The 21,147-nt window shown below is 43.2% G+C and overlaps 1 protein-coding gene across 1 annotated transcript; it reads right to left on the bottom strand.

The window, feature by feature from the left end:
* Positions 1-1,801: 1,801 nt before the first annotated feature.
* On the bottom strand, positions 1,802-21,147 carry si:dkey-94f20.4 (synembryn-A). Its single transcript, XM_063221067.1, has 13 exons — positions 21,064-21,147; positions 20,423-20,470; positions 13,814-13,984; positions 13,673-13,684; positions 12,619-12,731; positions 11,134-11,269; positions 10,631-10,819; positions 8,722-8,819; positions 8,085-8,235; positions 7,398-7,493; positions 4,787-4,931; positions 2,485-2,764; positions 1,802-2,000 (listed from the first exon to the last, which is right to left on the bottom strand). The coding sequence occupies exons 1-13, from the start codon at positions 21,145-21,147 to the stop codon at positions 1,865-1,867; spliced, it is 1,659 nt and encodes a 552-aa protein (XP_063077137.1). The 3' UTR covers positions 1,802-1,864.

Genomic DNA, 21,147 nt, shown 5'->3' with positions numbered 1-21,147 from the left:
GATGAAATCTAAGCAAGCTTATTCTTTCTAGTTTCAAGTAGAAGCATCTTGTCAATCTTAATTTAAGAAAAAAGTCACCTAATAGCTAGTACTTTTGAATTAGAATTTAGAGTTAGAAATTGCTTGTGACATTTTAAAAAATCTGAAAAGAAAGAAAAAAGAAAACATTATTTGCCCCGAAGTTCTTAGTTCTTGTTCAAAAGTATTAGTTGTTAGGTGATTTTTACTGAAATTAAGATTGACTAGATACTTAAAACTAGAAAAAATAACCTTTTTAATTTTGTTTGCAGTGTGGTTTACTTCAGTTTGATGACTAGTCCGATCGACCGCACAAATCAGAAAAACACTCATCTGTTTCCTTGGATCCCACTATGGTAAGCGATTAATAAGGAACTTCACGCTTCACTCATGTGGTGTATTTCCCCTCTGTTGTATCAGTAGAGCTGACATCAGGGAAGCCGACAGGGCTTACAAGGGCCGACAAATGGGCCAGTTGTCCCTGGCCCAAGGAGGAGAGGGGGTTGGGGGCAGAATTGGGTTCTCATTACATTGTATTTATTGGGTGGGGGTGCATTTTATATGACATTGTCCTGGGCCTGGCCAAAGTTGTCAGTGGCCCTGGCTGGCATACACACAAAAAACATCAGTTCGATTCATGCCTTCTTCTTTGTCAAGCTCAGTTCTCTTTCTGGTTCCTGAAAATGAAAGTGGATGGGGCCCTGGGGGCTGTGTGTGTGTGAGCAGGGAAGCTGTGAGGGGAACAAAGGGGTCTTTTGTTCCGGCCCCAGGGGTAGAGGGGGCCCAGTATTGAGTCCTCATTACATTGTCTGTATTGGTTGGATGGGGTGGGGGGGAAGCTTTCAGATGACTTCGTTCCAGGCCCAGCACAAGCTGTCAGCGGCCCTGTGTGTGTGAGTGTGTGAGTGTGTGAGTGTGTGTGTGTGTGTGTGTGTGTGTGTGTGTGTGTGTGTGAGTGTGTGTGAGTGAGTGAGTGTGTGTGTGTTCCCCCGGTGTGTGTGCTAGTACATGTGCGTGTGTGCTCCCTCTAAAGGGCACATTGCAAGGTGACTAGACAGAGAATAATGCTATTACATCCACAAGCATGTCAAGATACGGGGCAGAAGCAGACATCTGATCTTACAAGATGCATGAAGATTATAATGGCCATTACTACCAGGTTGTGTGGTTGGGTTGTTTCATTCCAGGAGGTTGAATACAATTTGGCCAGAGAGCGAGAGAGCAGTTGCCAGAACTACAGTATGATGTCCATGATAGGGAGGACCAGGGTCCAGGTTCCTCCTTTGCTCTACGACACCTCCTCTACCTCTCCCTATTCCTCCAGCCCGTGTCCTCTCCTCCTCCAGGTATCTCTCCTGCTCCGCTTTTCTCTCCACCTCCACCTCTTCTAGATATTTTCCCAACCCTCTCTCTATTTCACCACCTCAAGATGCTTGAATCTGAACTGCACTGAGCTGAACTCTTCTCCACCTTCTCTCATTCATCCTTCTTCTCCTCCACCCGCTCTCCTCCTCATCCTCCATCTTCTCCACCTTCTCTCTCCCTCCTCCACCTCCTTCAGGTATCTTTTCTCCGCCCCCTTTCTACTCCTCCTCTCTCTCTACTCCACCTTCTCTCTCCTCCTCCAGGTCGTCTCCTCCTGCTCCTCATCTCTCTACTGCACATCTCCAGGTCCTCCAAGTATCTCCTGTCCTCCTCTCCTCCTTTTCTCCTCCTCCACCTGCTCCTCACCACCTCCTCCTCCCCCTCCTCCTCCTTTCTCTCTTCTCTTCTCCTCCTCCTCTCTCTCGCTACTCCTCTCCACCTCCTCCTCTCTCTCTTCTCCTCTCCTCTTCCTCCTCTCTCTCTACTCCACCTCCTCCAGGTCGTCTCCTCCAGCCCCATTCTCCTCGTTCTCCTCTGCCATTGGATCGCTCATGAGGGCACCCATGGGCGTCAGGTGGCCCTGTGCATTCAGGCCCATCGGCTGGATCACATTCTCTCTGGAAATCACATACAGAGGGAGAACATAAGTAAAATAAACATAAAATGTACATGTAGGTGTCGTGTTGTTGGAGGTAAATTAAAGTCACACATCTCCGACTAGTAAAGAACAATGAGCACATAAAAGGAAAGTAAATGTTAACTACTACTAGTTGTAGTAATAATAATAATGGTCATTGGTCGCCCTCCTCAACGACACAGCCTGCTACACACCTTCACTACTAATAAAACTACTGCTACAATAATATTAATAATTAATATCAGTATTAATAACAATTAAACAGTGATACTGATAATACTACTAGCCTACTACTAACTTACCACTACTACTACTACTACTACTACGATTACTACTACTACTACTACTACTACTACGATTACTACTACTACTACTACTACTCACAATAATACTACAACTATTACTAACAATAATAATAATAATAATAATAATAATAATAATAATAGCATTATAATACTCCTCACCGTGACAGTCTGCTGAACAGAGACACCAGGCGCCGGGCCTCCACCTCCTTCTCCTCCTCCGTCATGCCGGCCATGGGGTCGGGCTGCTCCTCCTCCACGCGGCCCGTCACCAGGTTGACGCGCCCCCTGGCCCGCCGGTACTCCTCTGTGTCCGAGTCGGAGTCGTCGGAGTAGTGGGCGGACGCTGCGCAACACATCATGGACTGGCCACCCAGCAGCCCCCGCGTCGCTAGGAGACCAGCCGCGTTGCCGTAGCCCGTGTACTTCACGAAGCGACCCACTGGGGAAATAGAAGGCAAATGGGGAGGGGTGAAGATTGGATTTGAACACAATCTAGACTAGTGGTTCTCCACCTTTTTTGAACAAATGCCCCCTTGGCCTCATCATAACCCTCCCAAAGCCCCCTTGACCTCATCATACGTCTGCCAACGCCCCTCTTAGTACTGAAAAATAAAATACTGCAGTAATAATAATGCAGATCCCTGGCGGAGCATCCCGCACCCACCTTAACCCTGTGAAACCTGAACCATGAAAGCAATGAGAGAAAATTCTAATTTTTTGGAATTTGCTTCAATATTGGTCCCTTATAAGAAATGTAAAAAAAAAAAAAAAAAAATTTTTGTTAAGGTCACTGAGATATTTGATGCATCATATATGATGCATCAGGCTTTAAAGGGAATGAAAATTCCAATTTCATGACCATTGAAAAATGACTTTTAATGCATTTGCATCTTTTTTTTTATTTAAAAAAGTTGTCAGACAATTTAATTTGAGGATTATCTTTAAATATTTAGTGAGATCCTGCCATTTTTTAAGCCTATCCTTGTTTTAGCAGGACCATATTTTACATTTCCCACAGCCTGGTTGGGTAATTTTTTTAAATCTATGTAAAAACATAGCTGATCGAATGCTTAACAACCTATTTATGAGTGTAATATAGATCATTATTCATTTTTGATGTGTAATTTGAATATATGGGTCCATTACTACAATTGGACCATTTCTCCATTCACTTCAATGCATTTTTTACGAGATCATAATTTCAACATTTTGCATTACATTTTCAAAATCGCAAGTAAAACGTGTTTCTTAAGGCAATATCTTTGTCTTGAAGTAAAACAACTTGTGTGTTTTGTTAAACGATCGTCGTGGTATGCTTTGTAAGTTTCCCTATGGAGCAAATGCATTGATGGCTGACTTCCTGCCACCGCCGGATGGTGCTTATATATCTCATCAGTTTTAGCACGATCTCTCTGCAACACGGTGTAAAAATATAAACTCTTCCTTGATTAATTGCACAAAGCAAGTGTTCAAATTAAAGGATGTAGAGTTATATTTCGGAAATTTGTACACAAACCTTTTGCAATTTGTCGATATCTCAGCGTCGGTCAGGGAAACCGCTTCTACTCCATTTTTGCATTTTTCGCCGAGCTGTGATCAACTTGTTGTTGACCGCTGCTCTCTTGTGGCGGTTTCCGCGTACTGCAGGACGTTTGGAAATGACACGCAGGATGTTTTTGAGATGGATTTTTTTTTGTGTCAGCGTGGAGAGGGCTTGGAATTTGATGAGACATATATGATGCATCCGGCGCGATAGGGTTAATTTATGAGTAGCCTGAATCCAACCCCCCCAATAAACCTAATTTTACTTCATTTTATTGTAAGCAACTGGAATTGCACTGATGGGCCCAGGTGTTGTGTACCGTTCCCTTTGCAACAAAACAACCAACCAATCCCTGAGAGAGATGAAGTGCAGGGGTTGCGTACATGGCGGTAAAGTGTGACTGACAGCATTTTCACACCTATTTCCCTTTAAGTGATCCGAACTCAGTCCTCTTTAAGTGGACCAAAAAGTGAACCAACAGCAGTTCTGTTTTTGTTCATATTGTTAGTGTATTACAAAAAGAACCGTCTGATCTTTCTGGTCCTGTTAGGCTTTTATGGTGTGTCAGTCCTCTTTTTGATTACACCCAGTCACAAGTTTAACTTGTCAAAACTCAGAAGTGAACCACTCATAAGACCACGTCAATTAAGGTCTCAGTACGGTTTACCTCCAAGGGGTCTGGGTACATTTTGAAGCGTTCACATATGCACAGAAAATACTGAGTCACAGGTGTGGATTCACTTAAATGGCTTAAAGGGACCAGGTGTAAAAACCCTATGAGACACCAGGGTCCCATGTAAATAGGGGGCCGGCCCACACACAGTCCGATGTATGTAGACATATGGCTGGGGGGGGGGGTGTCCATTTGAGCTGATTGTACACAGGGCCCACAATTTGCTTCTACGCCCCTGTACATACCGTTCTCTTTGCAGAGGACAAACAGGAAGTCGGCGGCGCAGTGCTTGAGTTCAGTGTCCACGTGTGTCATGAGGCGAACCAGGCGACTCTTCAGGGTGTCTCCATGCTCCGGGCGCAGACTCACGTCCTTCAGGGCTGGCAGCACCTGGGAAAGGCAAACACGCACGCACACACACATACACGCTCGCATGCATGCATGCACGCACACACGCACGCACACACACACACACACACACACACACACGCACACACACACACACACACACACACACACGCTCGCATGCATGCATGCATGCACACACGGACGCACGCACACACACACACACACACACACACACACACACACACACACACACACGCATCAGAACAGAGAACGCCCTCTGTAATTTACAATTTACATATATGTGAGGCTCAGTTAAATCTCTGCCACATTTTTCCCTCTATCACAAGTGACTTGCCTGATCTAGTATTTGTCTTGCACGCTCATTACAATAGAACTTATTCAGGACTGGTTGAATCCCTTTTGTAGTACAATGTAGACTTCATAACTTCCGTGCTGTTTCACAGTAGAATGCACGCTCTCTGGTAGTAATTGTAGAATATATATATATTAGGGATGGGAATCTTCATCATCAAAGCGATACGATATGCATCTCGATACACATGGCAACGATACGATACATTCACGATTCATGAAATTACCAGTGATAAGATGCGATACGATTCTCCTACCTACTGCGATGCAGTTCGATATGGCGCGATACAATTAAAATGCCATGCGATGCAGTGCGATTCGGTACGATACGATGCGATACAGAGCAGATTAAAATATCAAATTGATATTAAAGGCTGTGCAGAAGGCTGCCGTTAGGCATAAGCAGAGTAAACAGAGCGCTTTTAGAGCCTCAACCACTTTGCCCCCAAAATTGTGACCTCCTAAATTGAGACTGACTAAAAACATCATGAAAAAATATTTCATTACATTTCAAAACATTTTTGTTAGTTATCAAAAGGGCCATCATTTTTCAGACATACTGTAATTGTGAATATAATTAGCATTATTATTAGTAGCAGTAGTAGTATTTACTTATGAGGGGGCCTCCTGACCAGTTATGCCTAGGCCCCCAAAACCTTAGCAGCGGCCCTGGCTGTGCATATTACTTTTGAAATAGCCTATACTGGAAAACATACAGAGAGCAGTGAGAACTCATTTTGGCTTGGGCACATTGCTTTGAGCAGAGAAAATGAAAAAAATACACAATACAATATACCTGAATACCATGTCAATTACAGTACATCTCTTTTTTAAATAAAAATGGGAAAACCACAGAGCTTCTGATCATGTTGGAATATTGACCTGGACATGTAATAGGCTAACCACATTTACAGGTAAGCTCTGAACAACTTATCAACTACAATTGATCCAAATTAGAACAATTTAGTAAGTAGATGTTGGGAATGGGGTAAATATCAGAAGGGGGAAATAACGTGCGTACTGGACTGAAGTGTTGGAATAGTGTACTTTTCAACGGGACTTTTTAAACTTCATGGACAATCTGCACGAGCAGCAAATCAGACTGTGTGTGTCCAGCACGAGAGCTAACAGGCTCCTAAGCAATGATGCCAACTTAGCGACTTCACTTCTTTTTTACTGCATGAACAATGGACTTAACACGAATGCACAGGCTCTGTAACGTTTTCCAACACGGTTATGTTTTTTTTTAATCTCGTGCGCTGACTATGCTTATGCTGCTGTCATTCGGAAACGGCAACATGTTGGCAGACAACTTTCTCTTGTTGTTTGTGCCGCACGGTAGACTACCCTATCAACTCAAATAGTGAAGCGAGTACTCTCTCCACACGTCTTCCAGACTCGCAGAAGATGGTCGCTAGAAACTTTTTATTTAAAAAGTCACCGGATGACCAGAAAACTCGCTGTATGTGACAACAAAATGTGCTCCACTTGGTAACCCGCCGCTTTGACGCAAAGGAAAATACTGTTTGCTTGGTCACGCCTCCTCGGAATAGAGATGGAAAGGCGGTCTGAATCAGAGCAAGGTGATGTGCGTTGCGCACGAGAACAAATCCTGAAATTGACAGTTTCTAAAAAAGTTTTAAGAGATATTATCCTATTTGTACCGATGCGGACAGTCAAGATACGATGTATCTCGATTTTATTTGCGTTTCTTACCGATGCAGACGTTTGCAAATCGATGCAACCGTACCGTACAGGTCATATCGATTTTCCGATACGTATCGGTGAATCTTCCCTTCCCTAATATATATATTTATTTTTTTTACTACCATAGTACTACACTTCTATAGCATTACACAGTACCTTTAGTAATGCATTATGACTTGGTCATTGCCATTCTGGTAACAAACAGCCAGTTTATAACAGGGACCATCTCTTCATGGGTTAAAACATCAGGTATTTCTCAAAGTCAAGTGTTCTAGCCATGCTAGGACGAGTAACGCCCATTTTTCTCGGGAGTATCCAATTATTAATTACATTTAGAGCTTGTTATTGGATGCACTTTGGTGAAATCCGCGGAAAATGGACGTTACATGTCCTAGCAAGGCTAGAAGTAGTGAGAGTGGGGTATCTGACCTGCTGTCTAAGGTAGCGACGTGTCTGCCTGTGAGCTCTGCTGCACTCAGTCAGGAAGTTGAGGGCTGGAGTCAACTTCTCCTTCATCTTGAGGCCCTGCGAATGAAATATGTACAAAACATGAATTACGACCATTACGAAAGTTGCATTTATTACATGCACGCACACACATGCATGAACACAGTGTGGGGGGCTTTATTTATATGATATTCATTCCTGTATTTGTTTGCATTGTAATAACCAGTGTAACAATATTTAATACCATGTACTACCAGTGTAATACCATGTAACAAGTTTGTACACACCATGTATTTGTGACACACAAATACATGATGTAAGTACAAAATTGGTACATGGCGTTACACGAGTATTACATACCTACTACCTCTCTCCATCTCTGTCTATATATGCGAAACACTGTATAGTCTACTGTACATCCATACTACACATTGGTTATGTACAGTGCACGGTTCAAGGACTGGTGTGCAGGGCTCTGAATTAACACCAGCCAACCGGCCAACTGCTGGTGAAATTTGAGTTAGGCTGGTAGAAAAGACTACCTTACTAGCCACTTTGACCCATTAGTGTGTGCTTGGTCAGTGAAATTAACATCTACTAGCCATTTTGGCTGGTGATGAAAAAAGTTAATTTAGGGCCCTGCTGGTGTGCATGCTTGTGTTGTGTCACCTTCTCCAGTTTGCGCTCCATGTAGCACAGCAGTGCGTGGACATAGTCCATGTTGACACCTTCCCACTCCACAGAGTCTGGCGTGAGAGGAGCAGAGACCAGGACCTCCAGACAGCCGAGGGGCAACGCAGACAACAGATTAATGGTGTGTCTGGAGGAGAGAGAGGGAGGAGGGAGAGAGAGAGAGAGAGAGAGAGGCAGAGAGAGAGAGAGAGATAGAGGGAGAGAGAGGGGGGAGAGAGAGAGAGAGAGAGAGAGAGAGAGAGGGAGGAGGGAGAGAGAGAGAGGGGGGAGGGAGAGACAGAGGGAGAGAGAGAGTGTGTTAGACAGAGGACGCAAAATTGAGACAGATAGAAATAAAGATAAAAAGATTTAAAAAAGATAAGAAAAGATAAAAACAGTGGAACTAATGAGACACTGAAAAAAATGTTGACATAAAACAAGCGTGTAAGTTGCGAGTCTATTACCTCAAAGCAGCGTTTGAACATAAAGTCCTGGAAATCAGTAGCCTACTGTGACGACATACTGTCTGTACATGTACGTTTCTTCCAGGAATTCTCAGTGGTTGGGGGGTTTTGTTTGTTTGAGGCAGCGTGATGAATTGCTAACAAAAATGAAGTGCGAAATGTAAATTCACCCTTTGAGATCATCTGTCTCCTTCTCTCCTCCCTCGCAGTCCATCATGAGACAGTGGCCCAACATGGCCGCCAGTTGCCGATACAGCACCATGTCGTCCTTCATGAGGGAGGAAAGACAGAGGCTCAGAAGGGTAAGGAGGTGAGGAAGGACAGCGGTGGTGAAAGTCCTTTATGCAGAGTTTTCATCATCATTTGTATTGAAGCTAAATGTGCTTTGTGAAATATTTTTAGTAGTTCATTTCCAGAATTAATGCTGCTCATTCACAAGTGTTAGCCTACTTTTTTAACAAATACTTACCACCACCAACACATTCTAAGTACTCATTATGACTGTGAAAATTGCACTTTTCATACATGAGAAGGGGGATCTTCTCCATGCTCCGCCATTTTGAGCTGCAAAAAATTCTGTACTTTGGTCATACTAGTAAATATTGGTTTATTACTTAGTAAATATTCATGAAAAGATCCTATTTGGCAATAAGCAGGACAGTTTCAATGAGCAGGGTAGTTGCAATACCTTTTCTGGCCACATCCTACACAGTGCACCTTTAAGTTTGAACATACAGCAAACTGCATATGTAAACATCGTGTGGGGCGTTTAAGGTGCTTGCTACAATTATTATACCTACAGCACTTCGAAGAGTAGTATGGCACCTTCAGTAATTAACTGCATTCTCTGATCTTCAGTATACTGTATGTACATAATGCACACTATATCATAATAATACTTAATTAAGTCCTAGAATTAGGGCTGGGCTGGGCTGGGATGCCCAAAAGGCCCAGACACCTTTATGAACCACCTTTTAAAGTGAGGACCAGTCTGTAAGAAAATAATAATAATAATAATAATAATAATAAACAACAGCATCGCTGAGGGCTGCTGGCCCACTGGGAAATGCCCTTTTTGCCACATTACCAGCATACTATAGACCGGGTGACAACAGACAGATCTACTTCCCATCCTGACCTCACTGGGTTGTACAGTGCATCACCTTTAGTAATTGATTGTAAGTGTGCTCCTATCTTCAATATACATAACGTACAATAGCCTATGCAGTATATCATAATAATGCAAGTCCTAGCAGTTACTGACAATTAGCCCCTTAACGCACGCTGTTCCATCAGTGAAACGCTGTAATAGTCACTGAAAAAAAATGTTACTACCAATTAGTGGTGTCAACAATGATCGATTCGGCGATCCGAATCGATGCGGGGCATGGACGATCCAGAATCGATCCGGCAAGTTCCAGAATCGATCCGGCAATTTGTTTAAGTTTCAATTACTTCCATGGATATTTCGGGAGCAAATGAATGTTAAATTAAATAAAAGCACTTCAAAACATTGCAAGACTGATACAGAAAACAGCCAATAAATTGTTGCTCAGTATCTGACTACTTGTATTGCCTCATCATGGCTGATTAAACATTTGCTTTGCGTTCAGTAGAAATGTAATGCATTGCAATTTCATTGTAGAATTGAATCGAATCGGATCGGATCGGATCGGATTTACTACCTCCCGAATCGTGATCGAATCGGATCGTGAGGGCAGTGCCGATCCACACCACTACTACCAATGCACTACACCACTATGACAGTGCCCATAGCCTTCAGTAAGACACTATGACTTGGTCATTGTCATTGTGGTGCAGGAGGAGAGAAGTGCCGCACACTCCCGAGTTGCATAAACAAGTTTTTAATGTGACAACGTTTCGGTCTGTCGGCCTTCCTCAGGTCATGTGTGGCCGACAGGCCAAAATGTTGTCACATTAAAAACCTCTCTCCTCCTCCTGTAAGTGTTTTACTGGTTGCCAGCACCTCCGTTTACTGATGTGCGTTTTGCAACTCCACCTTATACGTAAGAGGGGCTGTGTCTTACTGGGTGAAACAGGTTTGCCTCTCGTGCTCACCTCGCTGGGTATCTGGGTGTGGGCACTGTAGGTGATGTTGAAGAGGATCTTCAGCGTCTCCATGGCTCGCTGTGTGGCCTCCATGGGCACAGGGGGCGCCGTAGGGTCCCGCAGGACGTGCTGCTCATCAACCCACTGCACGCCCAGACACTGCTCCAGTAGGTTTATCAGCAGGGGCAGTCCTCCCTCCTGTGAATGCAATGTGGTATCAGAGAGGTTCTATGGATATGATGATGAGAGACTTCACTGGTGACTTTTATAAGTGGTACTGCACTCAAGGGGGCGCCAACGGAGGAGCACAGAGCCATTCATTCTAAATGGGCTGTGCTCGCTCTACAGGGCCCCTAGGTGAACTGCAGGCTGTTTGTAGAGTGGCGGTGGTGGTATGCAATTCAATGTAAACATTATTTTGCATGAACAACTTTGCCTCAATTGGTCATGTCTTTTTTCCACCAGACACCAGTCTTAGTGATGGGTGGCATTTCAGAAACAGGAGACCTCACCTGTTTCAGCTGAATTCTGAGTTCCGCCCTCAAAGCCGTCAGGAGGAACATGAGGCGCAGTTCATAGAACTGGCCACAGTGGGGCGACAGTGACTTGGCCTCCATCCCCAACGCATCTGTCACACCTGACAGGAGCCTGAGGAGGAGAAGAAAGAAAGAGATAAGGTGCAAGGGTACAAAGCATAGGATGAACAAGTGGGAACATCCAAAACAAAGGCTATATATGTCAAGCTGTTTTAGTAATCTAGTGCCTTGATGTGCAAGGGTTTGAACAATTGGATATTTGAAGAGTTCAAATGCAAAACCCCCTAAGTGCCATTTCAGAAAATAATCTTAATTCAATTTTATTTAATAGAAAGCTATCAAAATTGCATATTTAAAAAATGTATTTATGTAATATAACTATTTATATGTATTATCAAGTACATGAATGTAAACCAAACCAAAAACGGGGTTCTCTAAAAATATAGAAGTGCAGGATTTCAGAAATGGAGTTAAGGGGTTTTGCATCTGAACTCTTCATTTGTCTATTTGAGTCATTGCACAATTCCATTATGACATTACATTGTACTGCACTTAGCTGACGCTTTTATTTATTCAAATCGACTTACAACTATCATTATTTTCAGGGTATTGGTTATACAGTAGTCCCTTGAGCAATCTGGGGTTAGGTGCCTTGCTCAAGGGCACTTTAGCCATGGATGGAGATGTAGGGAGAGGTCAGGGGGGATTAGAACCGGCAACCCCTAGATTGAAAGACCAACTCTCTAACCACTAGGCCACATCTGCCCCGAACAATTCCACCTCCAAAAGGAGCTAATTAGGTATTCCTGAGCCCAGACACGAAGAATAATGAACCACAGTTGCAGTCTGACAAAGGTCCAGCTTATGATATGCAGTTGACTCATCAATGTTTTTAGTAGCAGTCTTGCGGTGCACACAGCTCGATTGCACTATTTTATGGATTAAATTATTCATGTTTTTAAATTATTTTGTATATAAAAACATTTATTTCATGTGAATGTAACAATTCATGTATGTACTAACTTCATACGATAGTGACATTAGCTGTGGTTGCGCCACCCTGACGTCTGCTCTTAAAGTGATACTACTGTCCCATTTTTTTAAAAAATAAGCTCATATTACACCCCCTTTGAGTTAAATTATTGAGTTTTACCTTTCTCCTGTACTTCCTGCCGTTCTCTGAGTACAGCAGTGCAAATTTTACCTCCAAGCTAGCAGTTAACATCTGGTCTCATAGGACTCAGTATTAACTGCTAGCTTTGAGGTAAAATTTGCACAGCCATACTCAGAGAACGGTTGAAGAAAGGTACAACCCAATCATTTAACTCAAGGAGAGGTGTAAAATAAACTTATTTCCAAAAAATGGGACAGTGTCGCTTTAAAAGTGTCAATGAAGCAGTTGTTCAAAGTAGGCCTATACTGAAACGAAGCCTCCCATCTGTTCAAGACCAAATACTGTACCTGAGCTCGCTGGCTCTCTCCTGTGCCCAGACGCTGTTGTAGACCACATTACACAGCACCTTCATGGCCTCCTTCCTCTGCATGTCCTCTGCGACCCCGTCCTCTTCCTCCTCCTTGTCCAAAAAGGCCGTGGGGGCGATACTCATGCGGTTGTCCCTCTTGCCCCTGGTCAGCATCCTGTAGATGCTGACTCTCCGGCCGCCCCCGACGCAGGCATGGGTGGTGACGTTACTGTCGCCCCTGGCCTGCCGCGCCTCATGTTGTCCTCCTTCATAGTAACCGCCTCCTCCATCCTCCCCATCGTCAGCATCGCCATGGGAACCCTCGGCCGAGCTGTGGGCCTCCATGTCCTCAGTATTACAAAAAGATAGTAGTTATTATGGGAGTTAATATAATAGAATTTATATTGCAATAACAAATATATTTCAGATGTATTTGCTGATTTAACACATTTTTCAGTATACAGTTGCATGAAAATACTGCCATTTTCCCATAAAACACTTAAAGGTACATTGTGTAAGATTTTTAATTGTTTATTTCCAGAATTCATGCTACCCATTTACTAATGTTACCTTTTTCATGAATACTTACCACCACCATCAAATTCTAAGTTTTCATTATGACTGGAAAAATTGCTCTTTTCATACATGAAAAGGGGGATTTTCTCCAAGGTTCCCCATTTTGAATTTCCAGAAATAGCCATTTTTAGCGGCAAAAATGACTGTACGTAGGCCATACTAGAAAAAAATAGTTTATTGCCCAGTAAACTTTCATGAAACGGTCAAATTTGGCAATAGGCAGCCAAGTTGCAATGAGTACCTTTTTTGACCATTTCCTGTACATTGTACCTTTAAGGATATAATATTTCATTACATAAAGATAAACCTCTCATGTCATGTAATATATTGAGAAGTGTATTTTTGGTGCATCATCCACCTCCTCCTCCCCCTCCTTGTCTTCTCCCTCTCCCCCCTCGTTGCATATATATGTAATACTATACAAACCATATTACATTACTCCATATTTACATTATCACATATTAATATATATCCACCTCCTCTTCCTCCTCGTCTCCTCCCTCGTCGCTCCCATTGTCCCCGATCTCGCTCTTCCTCAGCTCGGCGAGGGCTTCCAAGATGGAGGCGTAGGGGTCATCACCTCCTCCGTCCGCTGTGTCATCGCGACGGCACGCCACCCCACTGCTGACCCCCCCGAGCTTAGCCAGCGTGAGCAGCGAGTCGTCGGTCACCAGGGGTCCCAGGATCTTTTTGTCTCTGGAGAGGATCCGTAGCGCGAGCAGGCATGCTCGCAGGATCCGGCCGGGGGGCTCGGAGCGGATGTAATGGCTCAGCACCGCCGTCAGGTGCTTTGGAGAAGGACAAGCAAAACAGGGGTGCATTTCTCACAAGTGTAGTTGTTAGCTAGTTAGCAACTTCGATAGTTGTCAAAGGGAAATTACATTGCCAACAACAAAGTAGCTAATGTAGTTAGCGAGTTTCGAGAAATGCACCCCAGGTTAGACTATCATGCTGCACAGTAGGCCTAACAGGACACAGTAAAAGTTGCGGTGTGAAGGTGTAATACAACAGTGCTACGGAGTCATTCAGCTCCACACGGAAATCTTCCTGGACAACCCCTGTCCTCTAGCCACTGAACTTGCACAAACTTCCCAACCCTGAGCATGGCGGACTGAAACCATCATCATTCCCTACCTACATACTATCCTTAGAGCAGCGGAAAGGAAGTGGCACAAATCCCGCAACCCATCCGACCTAGAAAACCTACAATGTCTACTGGCCTCCTTCGCCACCTCTGTAACAACTGCCAAGATGGTCTACTGTGCTACAAAATCAGCAACATTACAGACTCACATCAGCTGTTTTCTTCCTTCAAATCATTGCCCCAGCAGTGCTCCCAGCAATTACATCCATCATGAATCTCTGTCCTCTGGCACCGTCCCTTCTGCCTTCAAGCAAGCAAGGGTAACACACCTCTACTGAAAAAGCCAACACTCAGGCCAGCACAGGTTCAAAACCAAACCCCCGTCTCAATGCTCCTATCTAAAGTCCTGAAAAGGGCAGTTCCAAAACAGGTTACCGACCTCCTGAATCAGAATGGACTACTGGACCCAAAAACTATCCGCCAATCAGAAGTGGACTCTCAACTGAAACCCCCTTATTGTTAGTAACTGAAGCTCTGAGGACTGCAAGAATGGAAGGACTATCTGTCCTCATCCTACCAGACCTATCTGCAGCATTTGACACAGTTAACTACAAGATACTTAGGATACTCACAACCATGGAAATCACTCGTGCTGTCCACTCCTGGTTCAATTCCTACCTCTCTGGACGCTGCTTCAATGTGTCATGGGAAGGGAAATTGTCTTCAATTCACACCCTCACCACTGGCGTACCCCAAGGATCAGTGCTGGGGCCCCTTTCTGTTCGCAAATGTACACCATCTCCCTGGGACATGTCATTCGAGTACATGGGTTCTCCTATCACTGCTATGCTCATGATATGATACCCAGATATACTTGTCATTTCAACTAGATGACTCCACAGTTTTATGCACTCATCTCAGCTTGTCGCACTGACCTGTCAACATGGATGAAGGAATATCAACTACAGTTGAACCTGTCCAATAACCAGGTCTCCTAGTTATTCCAAGCTAAAGAGTCAATCTGTCACAACATCAACCTTAACATGTCACCAAAAAGAAGTCGCCAAAAAACCTTGGTGTCATGATCGACGATGACCATCTGTCATTTTCCAGTCATATTGCACGAGTCACCCGCGCCTGTCAATTTGTGCTGCACAACACACAGAAAATCAGACCCTTCCTGACCCATCACACTGTGCAAGTACTGGTTGAGGCCATGGTTATATCATGGTTGGATTATTGCAACTCCCTCCCTGGTGCTCTACCTGCTTTTGCAGCTACAGATGGTCCAGAACAAAATGGCACATCTGGTATTCACTCTACCCAAAAGGGCCTCCTCTATTATCAAGTTCCACTGGCTATCAGTTGGGGGGGCAATCGCTATTCCGACATAGCGCTATTCCGACATGCCGCTATTCCGACACTTTTTAGGGGTTAGGGTTAGGGTTAAGGTTAGGGATGTTAGAATAGCGGTATGTAGGAATAGCGGCGGACGGTGGACAACGTGTCGGTATTCCGACAATAGACATTAACGTCGGAATAGCGACATGTCGGAATAGCGCCATGTAACCATCAGTTGCTCCCCGGATCAAACACAAGGCCCTGACCCTTGCCCACAAAGCCACCTCAGGACCGACCCCAGCTTATCTGAAGGTTAAAACGAAGGTCATATGTTCATACCAGGTCAGAGAGCTGCTGTCCTCCAACCCGAACTTAGCTGTGTCCCCTTCTCACTCTAAGGGATCCAAAATTGTTCACTGTCATTGTTCCTCAGTGGTCAAAACAGACTTCCAGCAGCAACAAGACTATGGTCATCTCTCTCAATCTTCAAGAAGCGTGTGTGTGTGTGTGTGTGTGTGTGTGTGTGTGTGTGTGTGTGTGTGTGTGTGTGTGTGTGTGTGTGTGTGTGTGTGTGTGTGTGTGCGTGTGTGTGCGTGTGTGTGTGTGTGTGTACTGCACCAATCCTACTTCCCTACTTCATGAGGCCACTGCTTGGAGCGCACCCACATGCTGGGGCCCTCGCACCGTTTTGACCCCTTTTGCTGGGGTATAGTTTTGTTGTTAGTATACTGGTTGAAGTAAAAGTGTAAAAACATTTCCTCACTGACAGGTTAGGGTTAGGGATTGTTTTGGTTTGGGCACAGCTTAGTATTTTTGAGCTATTTTTAGGGTTAATATGAATGGAAGTCCCCCATAAAGACTGGAAAGGCCCCACAGGGGCCCCACAAAGATATACAGTGAGGAGAATAAGTATTTGATCCCTTGCTGATTTTGTTGGTTTGCCCACTAATACAGATATGATCATTCTATAATATTAATGATAAAATGTATTCTAATATGGTGAGACAGAATATCAAAAAGAAAATCCAGAAAATAATTTTGGAGAATATATTTTAATTGATTTGTATTCCATTAAGGAAAATAAGTATTTGACCCCTCTAGTCAAATAAGACAAAATACTTGGTGACAAAGCCCTTGTTTTCTCGTACAGAGGTCAGATGTTTCTTTCAGTTAAGGACAATTTTTGTGGATATATTAGAAAGGATTTTTGTCCACTTTTCTTTGCAGATCATCTCTAAGTCATTGAAGTTGTATGACTGTAGCTTGGCAAATGAGAGCTTCTGTTCCCTTCATAGGATTATTATAGGGTTAATGTTTGGAAACTGTCTAGGCCACTTCATGACCTTAATGTGCTTCTGCTTGAGCTACTCCTTCGTTGCTTGGGCTGTATGTTATGGATTATTATCATATTGGGAGGCCAATCCATGACCCACCTTCAGTCTAGTAGTGGTGGGAAAGAGGTTGGCATTCAGCATTGTACGTTTACATATCTCCCTCCATCCATTTCTTGACGATGTGAAGTTGTCCTGTGTCTTGACCAGACAAACAACCTCAAAACATGATGTTACCACTTTCATGTAAGATGTTGTAGAAGGTGTTGTTCTTGCTATCATAGGCAGCATTTCTCTTCCTCCAAACACATCGAGTTGTGTTAATGCCAAACAGTTTGATTTTGGTGTCCTTTGATTCCAGCACCTCCCAATCATATCCTAATCCAGTTTGATGTTCATTGGCAAACCTCAGGTGAGCCTGAACAGGTTCCTTCTGAAGCAGGGGTACCATACATGCACTGCAAGATTTTAATCCGCTGTGGTATTAAGTGTTTCCAATAGTTTTCTTAGTGATTGAGGTCCCAGCTGCCTTGAGATCATTTCCTAGCTCCCCCCATACAGTTTTAAGGTGCTTTATCTCTTTCTTTCTGGTTATTAAATTCCCACAAGGTCAAATCTTGTATGGAACCACAGACAGGCCTAAGATTGATGATTGATTATCATTTTTTTATGTCCTAAAATTGGGAAGAAATGCACCAACAGTTTGCTCCTTAATATCCAGGAGCCCATTTCAGCCTTGTTGAGTTCTAAAATCTTGTCCCTGACATCCTTTGACAGCTTTTTGGTCTGTCCCATGTTGGCGAGTTTAGTTTGATTGATTGACTGATTCTATGGACTGATTCCGCAGATTCAATGTGTCTTTTGTGCAGGTTACTATTAACAGGTGTGTTCAATTCAGATAACAAGTTGATTGGAAGTGCCATTTGATCTGCGGGATCAGAACTCTTAATGGTTGGCAGGGGATCAAATACTTATTTCCCTCAATGAAATATAAATCAATTAATATATATTCTTTAGAGTTAATTTCTGGATTTTCTTTTTGATATTCATTCTCTCCATATTAGAATACATATTATCATTAACATTTAAGACTGATCATGTCTTTATTAGTGGGCAAACCAACAAAATCAGCAAGGGATCAAATACTTATTCTCCTCACTGTATATAGGTGGGGCTGTGTGTGTGTGTCTGTGTAGATAGGATGCATTATGAGTGCTTACCAGTCTGAGAAGGACCTCTGGGTCCTCTGCCCTCTCGTCAAAGTCAGAGTCCGAGTCCGGGACATGCTCTCGCACCTTATACTTCCTGAACTGAAACAAGAGCACCAAAGATTAATTATTCAGATATACTATAGACCCCAACTGCATTGAAGTTGGGACGATAGTAAAATTGTGAATATCAACATAATACTATTCAGGGGTGCATTTCTGAAAAGCATAGTTGTTAGCAGTTAGCAACTTTGGCATTTGCCAATGGGACATTGCATTGCAATCAACAAAGTAGCTAACATAGTTAGCAACTATGCTTTCCAGAAATGCACCCTTGGTCCAAACATCTGATTAAGATGGAGAGTAGTACACACTGAGATACATATATTTACTCCCATTGGTAGTACAAAGAGAACATATATATTTTGAGGGGATATCTCATGAACCTATGCAATGATTTTGATTACAGAAATACAGGGGATGTACAATGAAACTGAAGCACCTGTCATTTTAGTGTGGGAAGTTTCATGGATAAATTGGACCACCCTGGTGGCCAGTCTTCATTAATTGCACATTGCACCATTAGAGCAGAGTGTGAAGGCTCACTTTACAGGTTAAGGGCACAGTTTTGCTCAAAATATTGCAATGCACAGAACATTATGGGTGACATTTCTGAGATGAGCATATGTCCCCCAAAACAATATATATATTCTTGGTTTTAACAGTTATTATGTTGTTTTATCACTTTTCTCCATCTAATGTATGGAGTGATTGTTTGGAAAATGATTGAATGTTTTGCTTTTAATAACGTTTAATAAGTGTCCCAACATCAGAGTTGGGGTTTGTAGTACAGGACCTTAACCATTATTTACAATAAAAGGCCCATGGCCTAGTCCAGTGTCTCCCAACCATTTTGTGTTGTTGACCCCTATGGTTTTTGTCATACCATGAGTACCCCCTCACTCATGCACCATCATTTCCTCTATGTCACTAGCTCCATCCACGTGTGCAGTGTGCTTACATGCATGATGCGAGTATCCCTGGTTGGAAATCACGTTCCTAGTGAACGGATATGGGAATGGATAGTGAACATGTGTCTCTATGTTGACACGCGTGTTTTTGGTGCTAAAACTGTGAACAAAAGTGAAAGATTACCCGCTCCAGTTCCTGTCTCTGTTTCATCCCACCAGGCGGTGCGAGAGAGAGAGAGAGAGAGAGAGCGAGAGAGAGAGAGAGAGAGAGAGAAAGAGAGAGAGAGAGAGGCAAGCGTTCAATACAAATATACACACAAACAGCAGCATGTGACACATGTGACACTGTATATCAACAAACCCACAGGTGGTACAACAACATTTCCACGGAATGTGATGTCTGTTTACAAATGTTATTTTTTTCCTCTAAAAATGTCCAGACACTGTACAGATAAAATGCTGCTTATTAAAATAGACATAAACAATAACAGACAATGTGATATTGGAGAATACCAAAGGTATTGTTTGGGACAACACACATGAGATACATAAAATAAAGGTGTTGTGTGACACCCTGTAGAAAGATATTTTCCCACTGTTGTGTCCTCTTAAAAAAGATTCTAAGTTGGCTTAAACTAACTTTGCATTTTTTCTTTAAAAAAAGTTTGTTTTAACACATTGTGAGGGAAAATGTCTTTTTGTCTTATCTGAACCAGATTGACGTGCTTAAGCAAACAACTATATGTAGCCTTGGCCTCGAGGGACTTTGAAAGGTATCATTCAGCCTGATATGGATTGCTTAGTGGAGTTACTTAGTGTTGCTTTAATGAGAAATAGTTATTATTAAATGGTACTACTAGCCCAGAGAGAGAGAGAGAGAGAGAGGGAGAGAGAGAGAGCGTATTAGTGAAGGGGAGCTTATAGGCGGGTGCTCTCTAAGCCACATGAAGGGACATGCAGCATCAGCGGACTAGGGAGGATAAACAAACTGTGTGTGTGTGTGTGTGTGTGTGTGTGTGTGTGTGTGTGTGTGTGTGTGTGTGTGTGTGTGTGTGTGTGTGTGTGTGTGTGTGTGTGTGTGTGTGTGTGTGTGTGTGTGTGTGTGTGAGAGAGAGAGAGAGAGAGAGAGTGTGAGACACTCACATCATTCTTATGTAATCACAAAGGAAATGGAGTCAATCTTTGTGTAGCCTTCTGTAGATCCATCCTGCATCTGTGCGTGTGTGTGTTGGAGAGAGAGTGTGCGCGCATGCACGCGTGTGTGTGTGAACTACAGTAGCTCCAGACTTACCCTTCTTCTCTCCTGCTCCTCCGTATCATAGAAGAAGCACTGTGCAAACTGCATTTGAAGAGAAATACCAAACAAAACAAAGTTTCATTTTCCTCAGGCAGTGGCATGGAGATGTGCGTAATTGACATGAAGTAACTCATAATAAAACTTGCGGAGTGCAGAGTGTGCAAGATCTTCTTTATTTTCGTTGATATTTGATAGCACAATAACTTTTCAGGACATTAACGGAAGCACTCATTTTCACACTTTCCTCAGACAGCGGAGTTCATCTGGGTTCAACCTGTCCATGACAGAAACCAGAATACACATAGCCTACATTCTATATATCCTCCATCCTTCCCATGTAGGCCTATACAGAGCATATAGGCTTATATATGATTCTATATTTATGTGGAATTTTACCTTGCCATGCAATACAATGCAGGATAACACCTGGTAAAGACATGTACAGTAGGCTATTGATATGATAATGTCACCTCTTTGTTGAATGCAATGCAGGCATAACACTGTTGTAAATATAGGCCTACCTAATTGATAAAATGTAATAGTTGAGGATAATGTTAGCTGTACAGTCTGTGTGGGAGATACAGGCCTACTGTACGTAATTGATACGATGCAATGATTGATGATAACATCAGCACCTCTCTGTTGAAGTGTAGCAGCTGTACTCGAATGCCATCCTCGTCCCCCTCTTTGATGCAGCGGATAATATCCTCCACATCCAT

This window comes from Engraulis encrasicolus, chromosome 17, assembly GCF_034702125.1.
Source record: "Engraulis encrasicolus isolate BLACKSEA-1 chromosome 17, IST_EnEncr_1.0, whole genome shotgun sequence".
Lineage (NCBI taxonomy): Eukaryota > Metazoa > Chordata > Actinopteri > Clupeiformes > Engraulidae > Engraulis > Engraulis encrasicolus.
The sequence above is the reverse complement of the archived record's forward strand: the minus strand, read 5'-3'. Positions and strand labels throughout refer to the sequence as shown.

Bases quoted from the DNA above. Each gene is read 5' to 3' on its own strand.
- si:dkey-94f20.4 (XM_063221067.1), bottom strand. From the start codon at position 21,147: ATGGATGTGGAGGATATTATCCGCTGCATCAAAGAGGGGGACGAGGAT. The intron at 10,820-11,133 runs GTGAGGTCTCCT...TTGCATTCACAG, and splicing joins TCAGAATTCAGCTGAAACAG to GAGGGAGGACTGCCCCTGCT. The intron at 4,932-7,397 runs GTCAGATACCCC...TGCCTTTCCCAG, and splicing joins GTCGCTACCTTAGACAGCAG to GTGCTGCCAGCCCTGAAGGA.